General features: G+C 45.1%; 1 protein-coding gene across 3 annotated transcripts in view; it reads left to right on the top strand.

Moving 5' to 3' along the window:
• RPN2 (ribophorin II) overlaps positions 1-12,861 on the top strand; it is a 55,712-nt gene extending 42,851 nt beyond the window's left edge. The window contains exons 12-18 of one of the 3 annotated variants that reach the window (XR_010836388.1): positions 1,807-2,001; positions 3,266-3,352; positions 4,888-4,983; positions 6,373-6,448; positions 8,015-8,144; positions 11,232-11,383; positions 12,165-12,312. Coding sequence is in view for 2 of the 3 variants with exons in the window: in XM_059038010.2 (XP_058893993.1) it covers positions 1,807-2,001; positions 3,266-3,352; positions 4,888-4,983; positions 6,373-6,448; positions 8,015-8,144; positions 9,658-9,705; positions 12,543-12,555 (645 nt within the window). In the remaining variant the exon portion in view is untranslated. Of the gene's footprint in view, positions 1-1,806; positions 2,002-3,265; positions 3,353-4,887; positions 4,984-6,372; positions 6,449-8,014; positions 8,145-9,657; positions 9,706-11,231; positions 11,384-12,164; positions 12,313-12,542 lie in introns of those variants that run through there. The other 2 variants (XM_059038010.2, XM_059038012.2) reach the window with 2 other exon arrangements.
• Positions 12,862-13,806: the final 945 nt, after the last annotated feature.

Below are 13,806 nucleotides of genomic sequence, written 5' to 3'. Positions count from 1 at the left end.
TTTCCCCGGAGAGTCTGATATGGCCCTTGTCCTCTCAGACACCTCCTTTCCTGCCTCTGTCATCCCACTTGATTGAGAATAACTGCTCTGAGCCCTGCCCCATCCACGGTTGTATTGTAAAGGGAAATTCAGAGAAGTACTTTGAATGTGGAAAGATAGGAAAGAATGTGGGACCTAGTGGCCTTGGTTTAGGTGCTTTGTAGCAGTACTTTAGCAAGAGCTAGCGGACTTGTTTCCATGCTGAGGGGCAGCTTCAGAACAGACCATGGAGGTGCGTGGACTTAACTTGGAAAACTTTTTGCTTTCTGTTTCTTGTAGCTGCAGCTACTGTGCTTGTGCCCAGGCCCAGAGTGGCTGCCACCAGCACCGCCATCCCGGCCCTTCTCTGCTTCTCCTCCCTCCACACCCAAACTCCAGAGAACTCGGTCAGGCCACTTAGCCGCGACTAACTTTTCAGCCCCTTAGCACTTCCCAGCTCCTTCTCAGAATGGCATTTGCCAATGAAACAGCACAAGGGAAGACAGCATATGAAGAGAAGTAATTACAAGACAGAATTGGTGGGATTAGGGTTAGGGCAGGAAGAGTTAGTGAGGAAGTATAACTTTAACTGAATACTTGTCTCATCCAAGATTCTGTTTTGGAAACCCTGGCTTACAGACCTCCTAGGTAGAGATGACATTTTGTAGATGAGCCTGGCTGCTGCCTGTGCTTGGCTGTGACAGGAGGAAGATAGGCATCTAGGCTTCTAAATCCCATTCTTGGCCAAGAGTGCTGGAGTCAGGAGGCTTCACAGCTCTGGGCCTCTTTCCCTAAATACTTTGATGGTGGTTCTTTGTTCCCAGGTGTAGAGTAACAAATGAGATTTATGTTTTTTCTGTGGATCCAGCACTAGCTCTGTAACCGTGGCAACTTATTTAAACTCCGTGCCTTATGATCTGTGAAATGGAACCAATCTACCTGCTTTGTAGGATTCTTTATTTTGAAACACTTGAAAGAAAAGCTGAGTGGATATTAAGTTTTGCTGCAGTTCTAATTTGCAGAAACCTTAGTTTCTTAGGCCATTGGGGGGATAAGGTGATTAGACTTATACCATCATTGATAAATGTTTGTTGGCTAGCTAGTATATAGTAGGTCCTAAGCTAAATGCTTTGCCTACATTATTGTGACTCTTCACACAGATATACCACATGTAGAAGTTAATCCTTCCATCTTAAAGATGCAGAAATCAAGGCTCAAGGAGGTTAAGTAACCTGCTCAGCCAATAAGTAGTGTAACCAAATCTGTTTGTCTTCAAGCTAGGCTCTCTCTGACAGTGGGCTGCTCTGCTCCATTAGAACTCTGCCTTGCTATCAATCCCCAAGCCTTCTCTCCTAAATCTTTAGCTGGAGGCACTAGGAAATTGAAAATGAGCTTCTTAAAGTTCCACCTCATTTCCCTTCTTTTCACCCTCTGGTGAAGAAGTTAATCGGGCAGCAAAGTGGCCAAAAGGCTGGCAGAAAGAAGAAATTACAGCAACAGCAAAGGGCTTAAATCATCCACAAACTGGGCATTCAGCCTACAAGTCGTTGAGAATTGGCTGGACCCCTAAGTTACATTTCTTATACTAGCAAAACATTATCTCTGATCTCTCAGCTAGTAAGCAGGGTGGGATGGCCATTCCTCCTGCTTTCTCGGGCAGGCCTGGCAGATCCCAGAGCTCCCACTGCGACGAAAGAGCTGACAGCCTGCTGCCTTGTTGATTTGCTGTTGGGCCCGGAGGGAGTTTTGAAATTATCAGATGAAGGGTTGTGTTATTGTTCTATCCAGACATTTGTCCGACTCCATAACCAGAAGACTGGCCAGGAGGTGGTATTTGTTGCGGAGCCGGACAGCAAGAACGTGTACAAGTTTGAACTGGATACCTCTGAGAGAAAGCTCGAATTTGACTCTGCGTCCGGCACCTACACTCTCTACTTGATCATCGGAGATGCTACTTTGAAGAACCCAATCCTGTGGAATGTGGTATGTGCCTCCATGTATCTTGACCCAGGCAAGAGTGGCTGTGCTGCAGTCAGACACAGACAGCTCCTCTCCAGGGCATGGGCTCCCTACCCTGGCCTCACCCTGCCACCCAGGGCGCACGCATTGTGAGGTGAGGGGCTGTGTGCTGTCCCCATTAGTAGTCTTAGGGGCACGCACATGGCCTGGCACGTCTTAGGGGTTTAATAAATAGTGACTGAGGGAATGAATGATGTATAGATTTGCCCTCATGGGTTCTAGCAAATTTCTATAAAAGTTGTACTAGAAGAAGGTTTTCATAATACAGCAAAGCACTATGGGGGGGGTACATAGATATGAGATAAAAGCTTTGAGATATGGCGTGGCCTCACAGCGTGGGCCAAGGAGGGGCCTAAGACTTGAAATCCAATTCCAATTCAGGATGGTTTGGGACAGTGAATTGTGGGATATGCAAAATGCTAATTAACTAATAACCAACCACTGCAAGGTGTAGTAATAGTTTACATAGTGTGTTTCACTTAAATAACTCACTTTTGACTGGTGTGTTGAGAGAAAGCTTGAAAGACATGGCATTTGAACTAGGGAAGAATTGCAGGGGGTTATCAGAATAGTATCTGGGGGACTATAGATTGATTGCTGGGGGAACAGCCTCCAGAAAAGCTTGAGGTGCTTTCAGTGAGATATGAGTTGGGTCCATTTTGCTGGAGCACCTGAATCTGATCAAGAGCAGTAGGCGGTGAGGTTGGAAAGGTAGCAGAGGCCAAACTGCAGGCATTGAGTGGTGGTTGGCTCCCTTTGCAAGACAAAGGGGCAGCTGCATTTTCTTATGTTGTATTCAAAGCTCCTTTTCTTCTCTTGGACTTTGGGCTGCTTTTTGTTTGGAAGCACATTTTCGTTTCTTTTTTTTTTCTTTTTTTTGGGTCTGAGACTGAATTACACTTCCCAGGGACATGGAGCAGTTTCTGATTGCAACTGTAACAGCCTGAGTACCAGCCGGGATTTTTGTATTAGGCAGCTCTGTGGGGCTCACCAGACCAGTAGAAAATTGGAACTCTTGCTCTAAAAAGCATTTTTAACAAAAACTTATTTTGTTCTTGAAATTTTTACTGCCTCAATTTGTCGGCTAATGGATCAGAAGTGATTGGACTGCTTGGAGCTTTTTTCAGTTATGGTCCTGGACGTGAGTTAGGAGATACTACTGTCTTGCTGATGAGTTTCACCTCCTTCTGTGCCCCTGTGCCTTTAATGGCTGCATTTATTTTTTTAGGCTGATGTGGTCATCAGGTTCCCTGAAGAAGATGCTCCGTCGACTGTCCTGTCCAAGAACCTTTTCACCCCCAAACAGGAAATTCAGGTAGATCCCAAAGGGGTTCTTCACTAAACATGGAGGAGAAATGTGAAATGGACACAGTGAGAGAGGGCAGCAGACCCCTGGACACTGGCTCTGGTCCCTTCTTTAACCTGTTTATGTGATATGTTATAGTTTGGTCTTTGCCACCCTGTGGATCAGGCAGGGCAAATATCAGCCCCATCCTAGTGCTGAAAAAACAGGCTCAAGGTGCCTACTGACCAGCTCCCAGAAAACAGATAGTTGGAGACAAAATCAGAACCTGAGTCTGTTTTTCCTAAACATGCAGGAGGTTTAGCCCTCAGATCACTGCTTGATACTACAGCACAGATGGGTTTGGTTTTGTTCCTCTCTGCTCCTGCATAGACCAGGGCTGATGGGGCCCACAGGTGGACAACTCAGCTGGAGAACAGGGCTTTCCTGCCATAGGCAAGCCCTTCCTCTCTCCTGGAACTCACTTTCCTTGCATACAAATATTAGCAATCCCTGCCCAGCCCAGCCCAGCCCATAGGACTGTTATGAGGATCAAAATAGTTCACAGATAAGAAAAGGAAAGCTTTGAAAAGTTTCTAAAGCAGTTTACAAAATAAACAATTCTTATTAAACAGTTTGAGCACTGGTTAAAGAAACTGAGGTAGAGCCACTCGGTGGACTGTTTTGCATTCGTGAGAAATGATCATACTGCAGTAACGGGGAAATCCCCATTTGAATTAATGTTGAAGTGTTCCAAGCAGACTACTTACTCTTATTTCACTGTTAGAAAAAGGACAGGGGCCCAAAAGCTAGAGTAGTAGGATTTCTTTTTTAAAATCCTCCTAATGTTGCTATAGCATTGTTTTAGAACGTCAAATGCAGTTAAATAGTGGAAGGTATAAGCATGATGACAGAGGGTGCTGATGGATTTATAGGGTGGAGTAGGCAGCAGTGACTGCCACAGGCAATGTTAGAAGTCCCTTCATGACAGTGGCAGCAAAGAGGAGCTGAGATTAAAAAGTTGGGAACAGGAGTCTCAGGTGGAGGAGCTGCCTTGTTATGGAGCTGGGTTGGCTGGACATTGGCAAGCAAGAAAATTTTAAAATTTTAAATTATTATACACCAGTTAGCTAATTTAAGTTGGTTAGCAAAATATGATAATGTTACCCTAGGAACCCAGAAGCATTTTGAAATCTAGAGTCCTTCCTTGGATGTGTCACCCCAGCCATCCAACTACCCGGGCACCAACTTTGATACTAGGCAAATGCTGCTTGATAGGTTGCATTCTCCAACCTCTAAATGGCAGTATGTCTTGGAGGGAAAAAGAGGGTTGGTCAGGAGTAGTGAACTGGTGTAGTGTCTTTGGAAGCAGGCCTCTGGAAGCAGAAGCCCGTGTTGAGAAGAGGCGAAAGGCCAAAGTGGCCACTCACAGCCAGGAAGTTTCAGCCTCTGGGAGGCATTTCCTTTTCTTGACTGTCATTGGCGTTTGGTTCCTAGTACATATACATGGCAGCCCCTGCTGGGAAGAGCACATTTAAAAATATTCCTGCCCTGTCTTCTTTTGGCAGCACCTGTTCCGCGAGCCAGAGAAGAGGCCCCCCACGGTGGTGTCCAGTACGTTCACCGCCCTGATCCTCTCGCCCTTGCTCCTGCTCTTTGCTCTGGTGAGTAGCTGTAATTAGCATGGGCAGCGTGGGTCTGGCGCCAGACTCAGCAGATGTAGCTGTTCCAAAGGAGGCTTTGTGCTCTGGCCTCAGCACAGCTCCAAAGGGGTCCAGCAGCTGTGACCCAAACCGATGGTCAAAAAATTTTAGAATAACTAAAATTCCCCCATTATGGGGGAGCAGCCAGAAAAACTGATCCATTATCAAGGGGCATGAGAAAGTACCCAGTAACCATTAAAAATGGTAAAAGTGTATAGACGGGGATGCTCTGTAGGAACGTTCAGATGAGGTCAAGTGTGAAAAAAGCAAGACCGGATTCTAATAGCTATAGAAAAAGTGAGTACAGCGGCTGTGCATTTCAGCACTGTTTGGAGCATAAAACTATAAACAACCTAAAGTCCTCGTAAAAGCAAGTGTTAAATAAATTATGTACATCCATACAATGGAATAATATGCAGCTCATTAAAAGAATGGATAGATTTATGTACTTGTCAACTAATATGACAAGGTTGCCAAGATGTCCTATTGAGTGAAGAAGGCAAGGGGTAGGATAGTATGTTTAGTACAGTAGTCTTTGTTTAAAAACCTTAAAAAGGCATCATCTATTAGTGTTGGTCACCTCTAAGGAGGGGCCTTTTAGGGAGTATAGAAGAAGTACATTTTTACCTTTTATACTTTAACGTACTGTTTGAATTTTTTTTTAACCAAATTTTTTTCCCCTTGTCTCTTTTTAAAAAATTATAAACATAGATGCAAATCCTCAAAGTCCAGAGAATTTTGAGAACTGTATGGAAAACTCATTAGATCTTACTTTTGCAAAGTTGCTTGTGTTCCTAATTCATTCATTGATTTTAATAAAAGACTTATTGGTCAATCTAAATCTGTAAGGCATGCCACAAGCTTTCAGAAACGAGACTTAGGGTATGGGCACCTGTTCTTTTGAGTGATCAGAATTTCAAAAAACATGGAACCCACAGCAAGAGCATGTGCATCCTCCCAACTGCTGGTGGGTTTATCTCACCAATACTTAGAGAAATTAGCAGGGGTGCCAGTTACTTCATCACAAATACAGTTTCTGACCTTCCAGCCTCATGGTTTCACCTGTTTTAAAATAGAAAAGTTTGCTGTCATTAAAAATGATGTTCAGGTTTGAGTTACCCAAGCGCATTTGAGAGCAGGTGTTGGAATGCCTTTCTAAAGAAAAAAGGGAACAGTTTTTCCTGAGGACTTATAATAGGGTGGTCATCACTTGGAAAAATTCCCTGTTCTTCAGGTAGGCATGAACTTTTAAGCCCTTAGGGCTGTTTATTGGATTAGCATTGGCATGGCATGTGTTGCCTCCCTTTCAAGTGCTAATGTCTTTTTAATTTATTTCTCCCCATCGTTCAGTGGATCCGGATTGGTGCCAATGTCTCCAACTTCACTTTTGCTCCTAGCACGATTATCTTTCACCTGGGACATGCTGGTAAGCGCCCGAGGCTGCTAATTCCATTTAACCTCCTTTGATATTTTGCCTGCCCACGCAAAAGCCCTGTTAAGTAGACCCACAACCTATTAACTATAATGACTTAAAAGCATAACATTTCCCTCTTCCTCCTGGCCTTTTACGACAGTTAATATGATGATAAACCTGTTTGGCCCATCAGCTTAGAACAGCTGTCATTATATTGGGTTTCGTTGAACTAGGCTGCCGTTGGTAGGCCACTTTACCTCATTTACTAGCTCTGCTCATTTCCAGAGATTACTCACTTATCGTATCTTTACATTGAGCCGTCTTCCTGAGTGAACAGCATTAACGCAGTGTCCAAAGGTTATCTTCCCCCAGCGTATCAATCTTCACATTTGCTAGCGGCTGAGTCTGGATGGTAGTAGAAAACAGTCCCTTCCACAGTCAGACATGCTGTCCTGCATTGTTCTCTTGAGAACTTAGGACCTAAATGTTACAAGACAGTAAATTCACAGATCAGTTATGCGTTTCAGAAACTTTTGATACTATTGAATTGGTGACCCTTGCATTTCACTGAGACTTTAATATTCTTTTCTGATTTCTTTGACTCTTTCAGGAGTCACCCTCTTCGTGTCCGTAGTGTGCTGATTCTGTAGGGGTCCACAGACGAATCCCCTGAAACTCTAGGCAAATATGTGTATCTCTGTTTTCCTGGGGAAAGAGAGAGTCTGTAACTTTGATCAAAATTCTAACAGTGGTCCATGACCTCAGAAAGGGCTAAGAACCCCTGCTGTAGTTCATCTGTCATCCTTCTGTGCAGAATTGACAGGATGACCTTTCTCTCCAGCACAGTTAACTGAATTTGAGTGATAGCCCTCCCAGGTCAGGCTGAGAACAAAACCTGAATATAAATTTGTTTAGAGCCATGACTTTTTTCTGCCAGAGTGCTTTTTGTGTACATCCCCTCATTTGATTCTCATCACAACCCTGATGGGGGGGACCAGGGGAGGAATTATGATCCTTGTTTGATGGGTGAGAGAATTTAGGCTCACAGAAATTTTAAGTGGCTGCGAAGGGCAGAGCCTGGGCCAGAACCCAGGGTTCTCAGTGCCCAGACCTGAGCCCTTTTGACTAAACCTTCCTCCTCTGTCCTCCTTGCTTCCTTCCTAGTCACAGTGGCAAATTAGCCCTAAATATTTTTTTAATGAAAAGAAAAATGATTCATTTCTTTAATCCTATGGGCTTTCATTCAGAATTTTAAAAATCAACTGAATCCCAAATATAACATGACATAACTTAAAAGACAAACAACTACAAAACCTGCATTAAAGAACAAAGGTGTGAGCTGGAACATGGAACCAAGTTGCTGAGATCTGGTTTTTACCTCTGGATTTCTTGGTAGCCAAGGCTGAGAAACAAGTATATTGAGCTGTTTATTTTCTGGCATCAGATAAAGGGAATAAAACAAGCTGGTCTAGAAATACAGACCTCTTAGGATCTGCAGTTACTGGCTTCTAACCGTCCTCTGCCCAGGGCAATGTCACTGTTTGACTTAATTGGCTATCATGACGCCTGTCCTTGTAGCTATGCTGGGACTCATGTATGTCTACTGGACGCAACTCAACATGTTCCAGACCCTGAAGTACCTGGCCATCTTGGGCAGTGTGACGTTTTTGGCTGGCAATCGCATGCTGGCCCAGCAGGCAATCAAGAGGTAAGGTTGGGGACGGGCTAGGGACCCAGAGTGGGATTAGAAATATTGTTGTCAGCTCTGTCCACCCAGCTCTTTGAACAACGGTATGTGGCAAAATGATTCATGTCCTTAGGGGCCAGTGTGACACCTTAATCCAGCCTGATACAGAAGCCTTTTAAATCGGAAAAGAGCCTTGGTGATAAGTTTTAAATATGTTAAAACCACAACAGTTTATGCCCCGGCACATTAAAACAAGAGAAGAAACTAATTGCTTTATGAAGATTAAAATGGGTTAGGACAGGTGGCAGAAGGTTGTTAGCGTGCTGGCTGTATAACAGTTTTCTCCTCTGCTGCCGCAGAAAACCCTTTTCTGCCCTCCTCCCGCGTCCCCGAGAAGGACTCTTCTGTAACCACAACAGCCTCCCGGAGCTCTTCCTCCTAAGTATGAGGTCCATGCTCTTCCCCCCAGAAACCGCATCGGGCTTTACAGAGGCCCGCAGCAGGGAGCACTGCTCAGTGGCCCGCATCACGTCCCCAAGAACCAGACAAACTTAGGTTCACACAAATGGTCAGGTCCCCCCGCAATGGCAGCTCGCTGGCAGCTTGACTTTCGAACCTGGCTTAGAAGCAAATTTAAATGCCACGTAGGTATTTCTCATTGATTTGACTTTATTAGAACTTGGGTGATTTCAGCCACATAAAGGTCAATAAGAAAAGGTCAGAATTGCTTTCACCTTTGGAAGTTCACAATTTCAGACCTGCCCTACTTTCTTCTCTCTAGGACTTCTGCTGGAAGAATGTAACAGGATAGTGTTAGCCCCCTAGTGCGGCTGCCAGTTAAGGTGGTCAGATCAGAGAGAGGCTTGCTTAGAGACTGTTAGGGGTGGGAGAGCCCCACGTCTCCTCCCTGCCTGAGCCTCCATGGAGCTCTCTGAGTGCCTCGCCGTGGATACCGGCCCCAGCGTGCTCCCTGCCCCGCCTCTGGTCATCCAGATTCCGCTAGAGCTTCCCTTAGCACCAGCAGTGGCCACTGGCTCACTTCTCTGCCCCTCCAGCAGCCTGAACTTGGCGACTGCACTGCGTCTGAGAAAGAGCCAGGACTCAGCTGTTTTCTCTGAGCAGAGCCCTGTTTCCTCAGAGCAGCCCGTCCAGACCCCAGGGAGCCAAAAGGCTGTCCTCTGCTGAGTTCACTCTTTTCTGGAAGTAGCCCACACAAGACGAACAAGATGAAGGAGAGATGGGAGTGGAAACCATTTGATTTAGATCCTGCTCAGCGGGAGTTCCTAGTCTGGAAGGCTAACATTGTGTACACTTTCTGGGGAGGAAGACCATGGTTCTCATCCCACCCTCCATCCTATATAGAAAGTCACAGCCTGCTCTGTTGCCGTCTTCCTGGGTCCTAGAGCAAGCTCTGCCCCTGGGGAAAGCGGTGACTCTAACAGAAGCTCTGGTCGGGTGTTTGCCATTTCTTTCCTCAGCTTATTTCTCTTCTTACTGTCCTTTCTTGACTCTCAAACCCTCTTTCCTTTGGCAGGATCGCTGCAGAGCAGAGCAGTAGATTGGCAAAATATAGGACACTACGGTAAAGATGAAGGGCGACTCATCCCAGGAGCAGGGCCCCTTTCCATCTTGCCCACCTCATGCATGTCAGTTATTTATCTGATTTTCAGCACACTTGTTCCTCCCCATCCGTCCCTAAGCCGAAGCTGAATTCTGAGGCCATTTCCCCACTTCCCGGACCAAGCTGTAACTGGACCAGGGCAAAAGCCAAAGCCCCCCTGAGTTAGCCCAGCTGATGGTAACTGCAGCAGAGCAGCTCTGACCTGGCTTTGACTGTAAGACTCCATCCTCCCATGTGTCCCACGGGGTACTTTACAGACACAGCCCCTCTCTGTGTTCATAGGAGAACAGAGTTGAGGATAGACAGATTCAACCTTGGACTTCTTAAAAGGGGACACACACACCCCCCATTCAGGACATCTAAATTCATTAAATGATGGTCCCATGGCAAATCCTGGCACACCTTGTCACTGTTCTAGGCCTTTCTGTAATATTAACCTCTGATTGGGCCAAACAGTGTGGTTTGGTGAGACACTAAATTTTGAAGACTGACGGCCACAGATCAAAGCCAGTATCATCAAAACCCAGGTTCCTAGAGCTCAGGATATATGTATGGTTCAGGGCGGCTCCCTATGTGACTAAAATGTCAAGTGAAATATCACCCGTTCTCTATTGTGTCAGTCTTAGGATGAGGATGGGAGTGGAGGAAGGTGAAGGGAGGGAAGGAGAAGAGAGTGTCTGATGCTTCACTGATCAGCTCCTCTAGACCAAGGATTGGCAAATTTTTCTAGAAAGAGCCAGATAGTACTTTAGGCTTTGCAGGCCATACGGTCTCTTTTACAGCTACTCAAGTCTGCCACTATAATGTGAGAGCAGCCATAGACCACGTAAACAAACCCGCATGGCCATGTTCCAACGAAACTTTGTTTACAAAAACAGGTGGTGGGCTGCATCTGCCCCGTGGGGCACAGTTTGTTGACCCCTGTACTAGACCAACAAAGAGGAGGGAGGTATTTGAGTTTTCAAGTCATGTTCCCTCTCGTCCTTTGCCATGGAAATGGCTTTCCCTGCCAAAGCAACAAAGCCATCTAATTTTCACTCCCCTGAAAATAGGAGAAATCAACAAAAGCATAGAAGGTAGAGCCTTTTTCACTGATGTGTGAACATAAGCTGGAACATCTAGTTCTCAACACGGAAAGCGACTACATTTGTTTTGGTTTTGTTTTTTCAGGATTAATTCATATACAGTAAAATTCACCCTTGTTAGTGTACAATTCTGTGAATCTTGAAAGACGTAGTAGACAGTCTTGTAAACACTGCCTCAGCCAAGGTACAAACTTATTTCTACACTCCAACGAGCTTCCGTGTCTCTTTGTGGTCTGCCCCTTCTCCCCACCTGCCATTCCTTAGCCTTATCCGTTTGGTTTTGTCCTGAATTATAGTTGCTCTCGCTGAGATTTGCTTTCAGAACTAGTCCTTTCTGCTAAGTATTGAGCTCTTTAATTCTTTAAAACTAACTGGATTCGTTTTGTTTTTCTTGATTTTTAGATAGTCTGCCCCCACCCTGCTACCCCCAAACCATACTGCTTGAGAAAGAGGAAAGTCACTTGATCATTTGGACATTTGGGACTTCCTGAGGTTGGGACCTTGTCTTTCAGAGGAAAGTCCCTAGTAGCCAAGTGTTTTTGATCTGATAACAGGTATCGGTTTGATCAGGCGTAACAGAGGGCTAATTTCTTAGCTAATAAGATGGAGGCTTGTGGGTCACTACCCTTTCTGCTGTTCTTATTTCATAATTAACGCTGTCCTCTCTGCATGAACGTTTCGGAACACACACACTTTTTTTCTTTTTTGGCCGTACCACGTGGCTTGTGGGATCTTAGTTCCCCGACCAGGGATCGAACCCGTGCCCCCTGCAGTGGAAGCTCGGAGTCCTAACTAGTGGGCTGCCAGGGAATTCCTGCAACACACACCTGGGAACCTCTGAATGCTGGCAGAGAATTAGGGGCACTCACTTTGGCCCTCAGGATGAGTTCCATGCCTGTGCATGCGTGCCCCTTGGAACTGTTGATTAATTGGTTTGGAGCTTGCCATTCTGCAAGACTGCCTTGTCATCACATCAGCCCTCACCACTGGGACAGCCGCCTGCTGAGGACGGCATGTGTGTGAGCACCCTGCCTCTGCTCCCCAGAACCGTCTGAGTCACTCACTTAGTGCTGTCACCCTCTGGCCGCACAGTGTCTGTCCAGATTGTCATTTCCCTTCTTGTGTTTCCCCATCACTTCCTGGAGTCTGGGGGCGGGCAGCTGTGGAGAAAGAAGGAATAAAGAGAGTTAGTGTTTTTATCCCCTCAAACTTCTTCTGTGAGCTGAGTCCACTGACAAGAACATGACCACATGGTAGGAATATGGTGCAGATTTCTGTACCAAAAGGTCAGAATGTCATCTTTCAAGCTATGTGAGGGCATGTGTTGTTTGGCAGACCTGGAGTCCGGGAAGTTGAAGACGAGCATTCTTCTATTCATCTAGTTGAAATGTACAGTGTCTTTTTGGCCTTCTACTGTGAGAGGTGTGCCTGGAATTACCTCATCTTGTGTTTTCACATACCACACTTACTTAGGTATCATCAGGTGTGTTTCATTGTTTATTTAAGATGTTGTCAGCTTTAGTTCGAGCTATCTGTCTTATATTCTTTTGTGAAATGAGATGGGGCATAAATAAATAGAATTAATAGATGAATGATTGTTCCCTTATAAATGGGATCTCCTAGTACCTTGGTCTCTCTGTTGTCACCAGTTAGGAGCTGCAACACTGAATTGAAATCTTCAATAATTTTGTGTTTGTCTCCATTTTCTTTCAGAACAGCACATTAGTTCCAGAAAAAGGAAGGAAATTCTGAAAGCTGAAGTGAATATCAAGAAAAGGAGTCAAGAATAATTCATAGTTTGAGAAGAGGAATGAAAAAAACTCTTTATTTAAAAAGAAAAAAGTCAAAATCGTTTTGCTTGCTTTTCTGTTTCCCCAACACAGAGCAGGTACCTGTGAGCCCAGATACTCTGTTTCTTTGGCACGGTGCCCTAGCAAGATGCTGTGAATATTCTAACTTACCCACATGTTGCGTTGAAAAGTTGAAATCTGTAATTAATCTGTTATGGAATAAAGAGAATAACAGGAATGAAGACCTGAGAGTTTCTTCTGGTACTTTGGGGCTGATTGGATTCCCAGGGCACAAAACATGAGGCCTTCGTTGGGAAGCATGCTTGACACAGTGGCCGGGGTGTTTCTCCAGGACATTTTACGTTGGTCCTTCTCACCTTTTTTTTTTTTTTTTTGGCCATGCTGCGTGGCATGTGGGATCAGACTCGTGCCCCCTGTCACCTCTTTCTTAGCAGAGCTGAGGATTACCTGGAAAAGCCAGCATCCTTTCTTCATCTCCAGCACTGGGTACCAACTATGTCCTGTCGATATCTTAAGACCCCTCTGCTTTTGCCTTGAAAGTTTGGTCTTGGCGTGCAGTGGGGAAGGGAAGGGATTATCTTAAAAGAAGGCTGAGCCCATGAGCTGTCTTAGGTTCTTGGAGGGACACATGCATCTCAAGAATGCCCCTTTGGAAGTTGTGCCCGGGACAACCATTACATGGAGGTTATACGATATCACTTAGAGAAGTAATATTGAGCAGTGTGTTTATGTGTGCAGACTTCAATGTTGGGCAAGCCTACTGTTACCACTTACATGCTGCTGAAGGACTTTGGGCAAGTGGCTTAATGTCTCTAAGCCTCCTGTTTTTTCTTCCGTAAAAGATAATAACAGTACCTCCTCATATGGCTGAAAGAGTTTCATGCATCTGAAGTGCTCGGCTCAGTGCTTGGCATCTGTCCTAATTGGCCCATAGTTTTGTACTTTGGCTCATTGCCTCTACTTCTATTAATTGAAACATAATAGTAGATAACTTTTGAAATGCAGGTAATCCTTGGAGTATTTATTGAGTTTGGGGGGTAGAAATTATTTTAATCAGATTGCTTTCCAACGTAGCTGGACTTGCCCCTTCAAAATGGGGATTTTAATTGGGGAAAGAGGAAAGGAGATTCTGGAACCTTGGCTAGTTCTGAATGGGACACTGCGGG

Source organism: Kogia breviceps, chromosome 14, assembly GCF_026419965.1.
Source record: "Kogia breviceps isolate mKogBre1 chromosome 14, mKogBre1 haplotype 1, whole genome shotgun sequence".
NCBI lineage: Eukaryota > Metazoa > Chordata > Mammalia > Artiodactyla > Physeteridae > Kogia > Kogia breviceps.
This window is presented reverse-complemented; position numbering and strand designations above follow the sequence as displayed.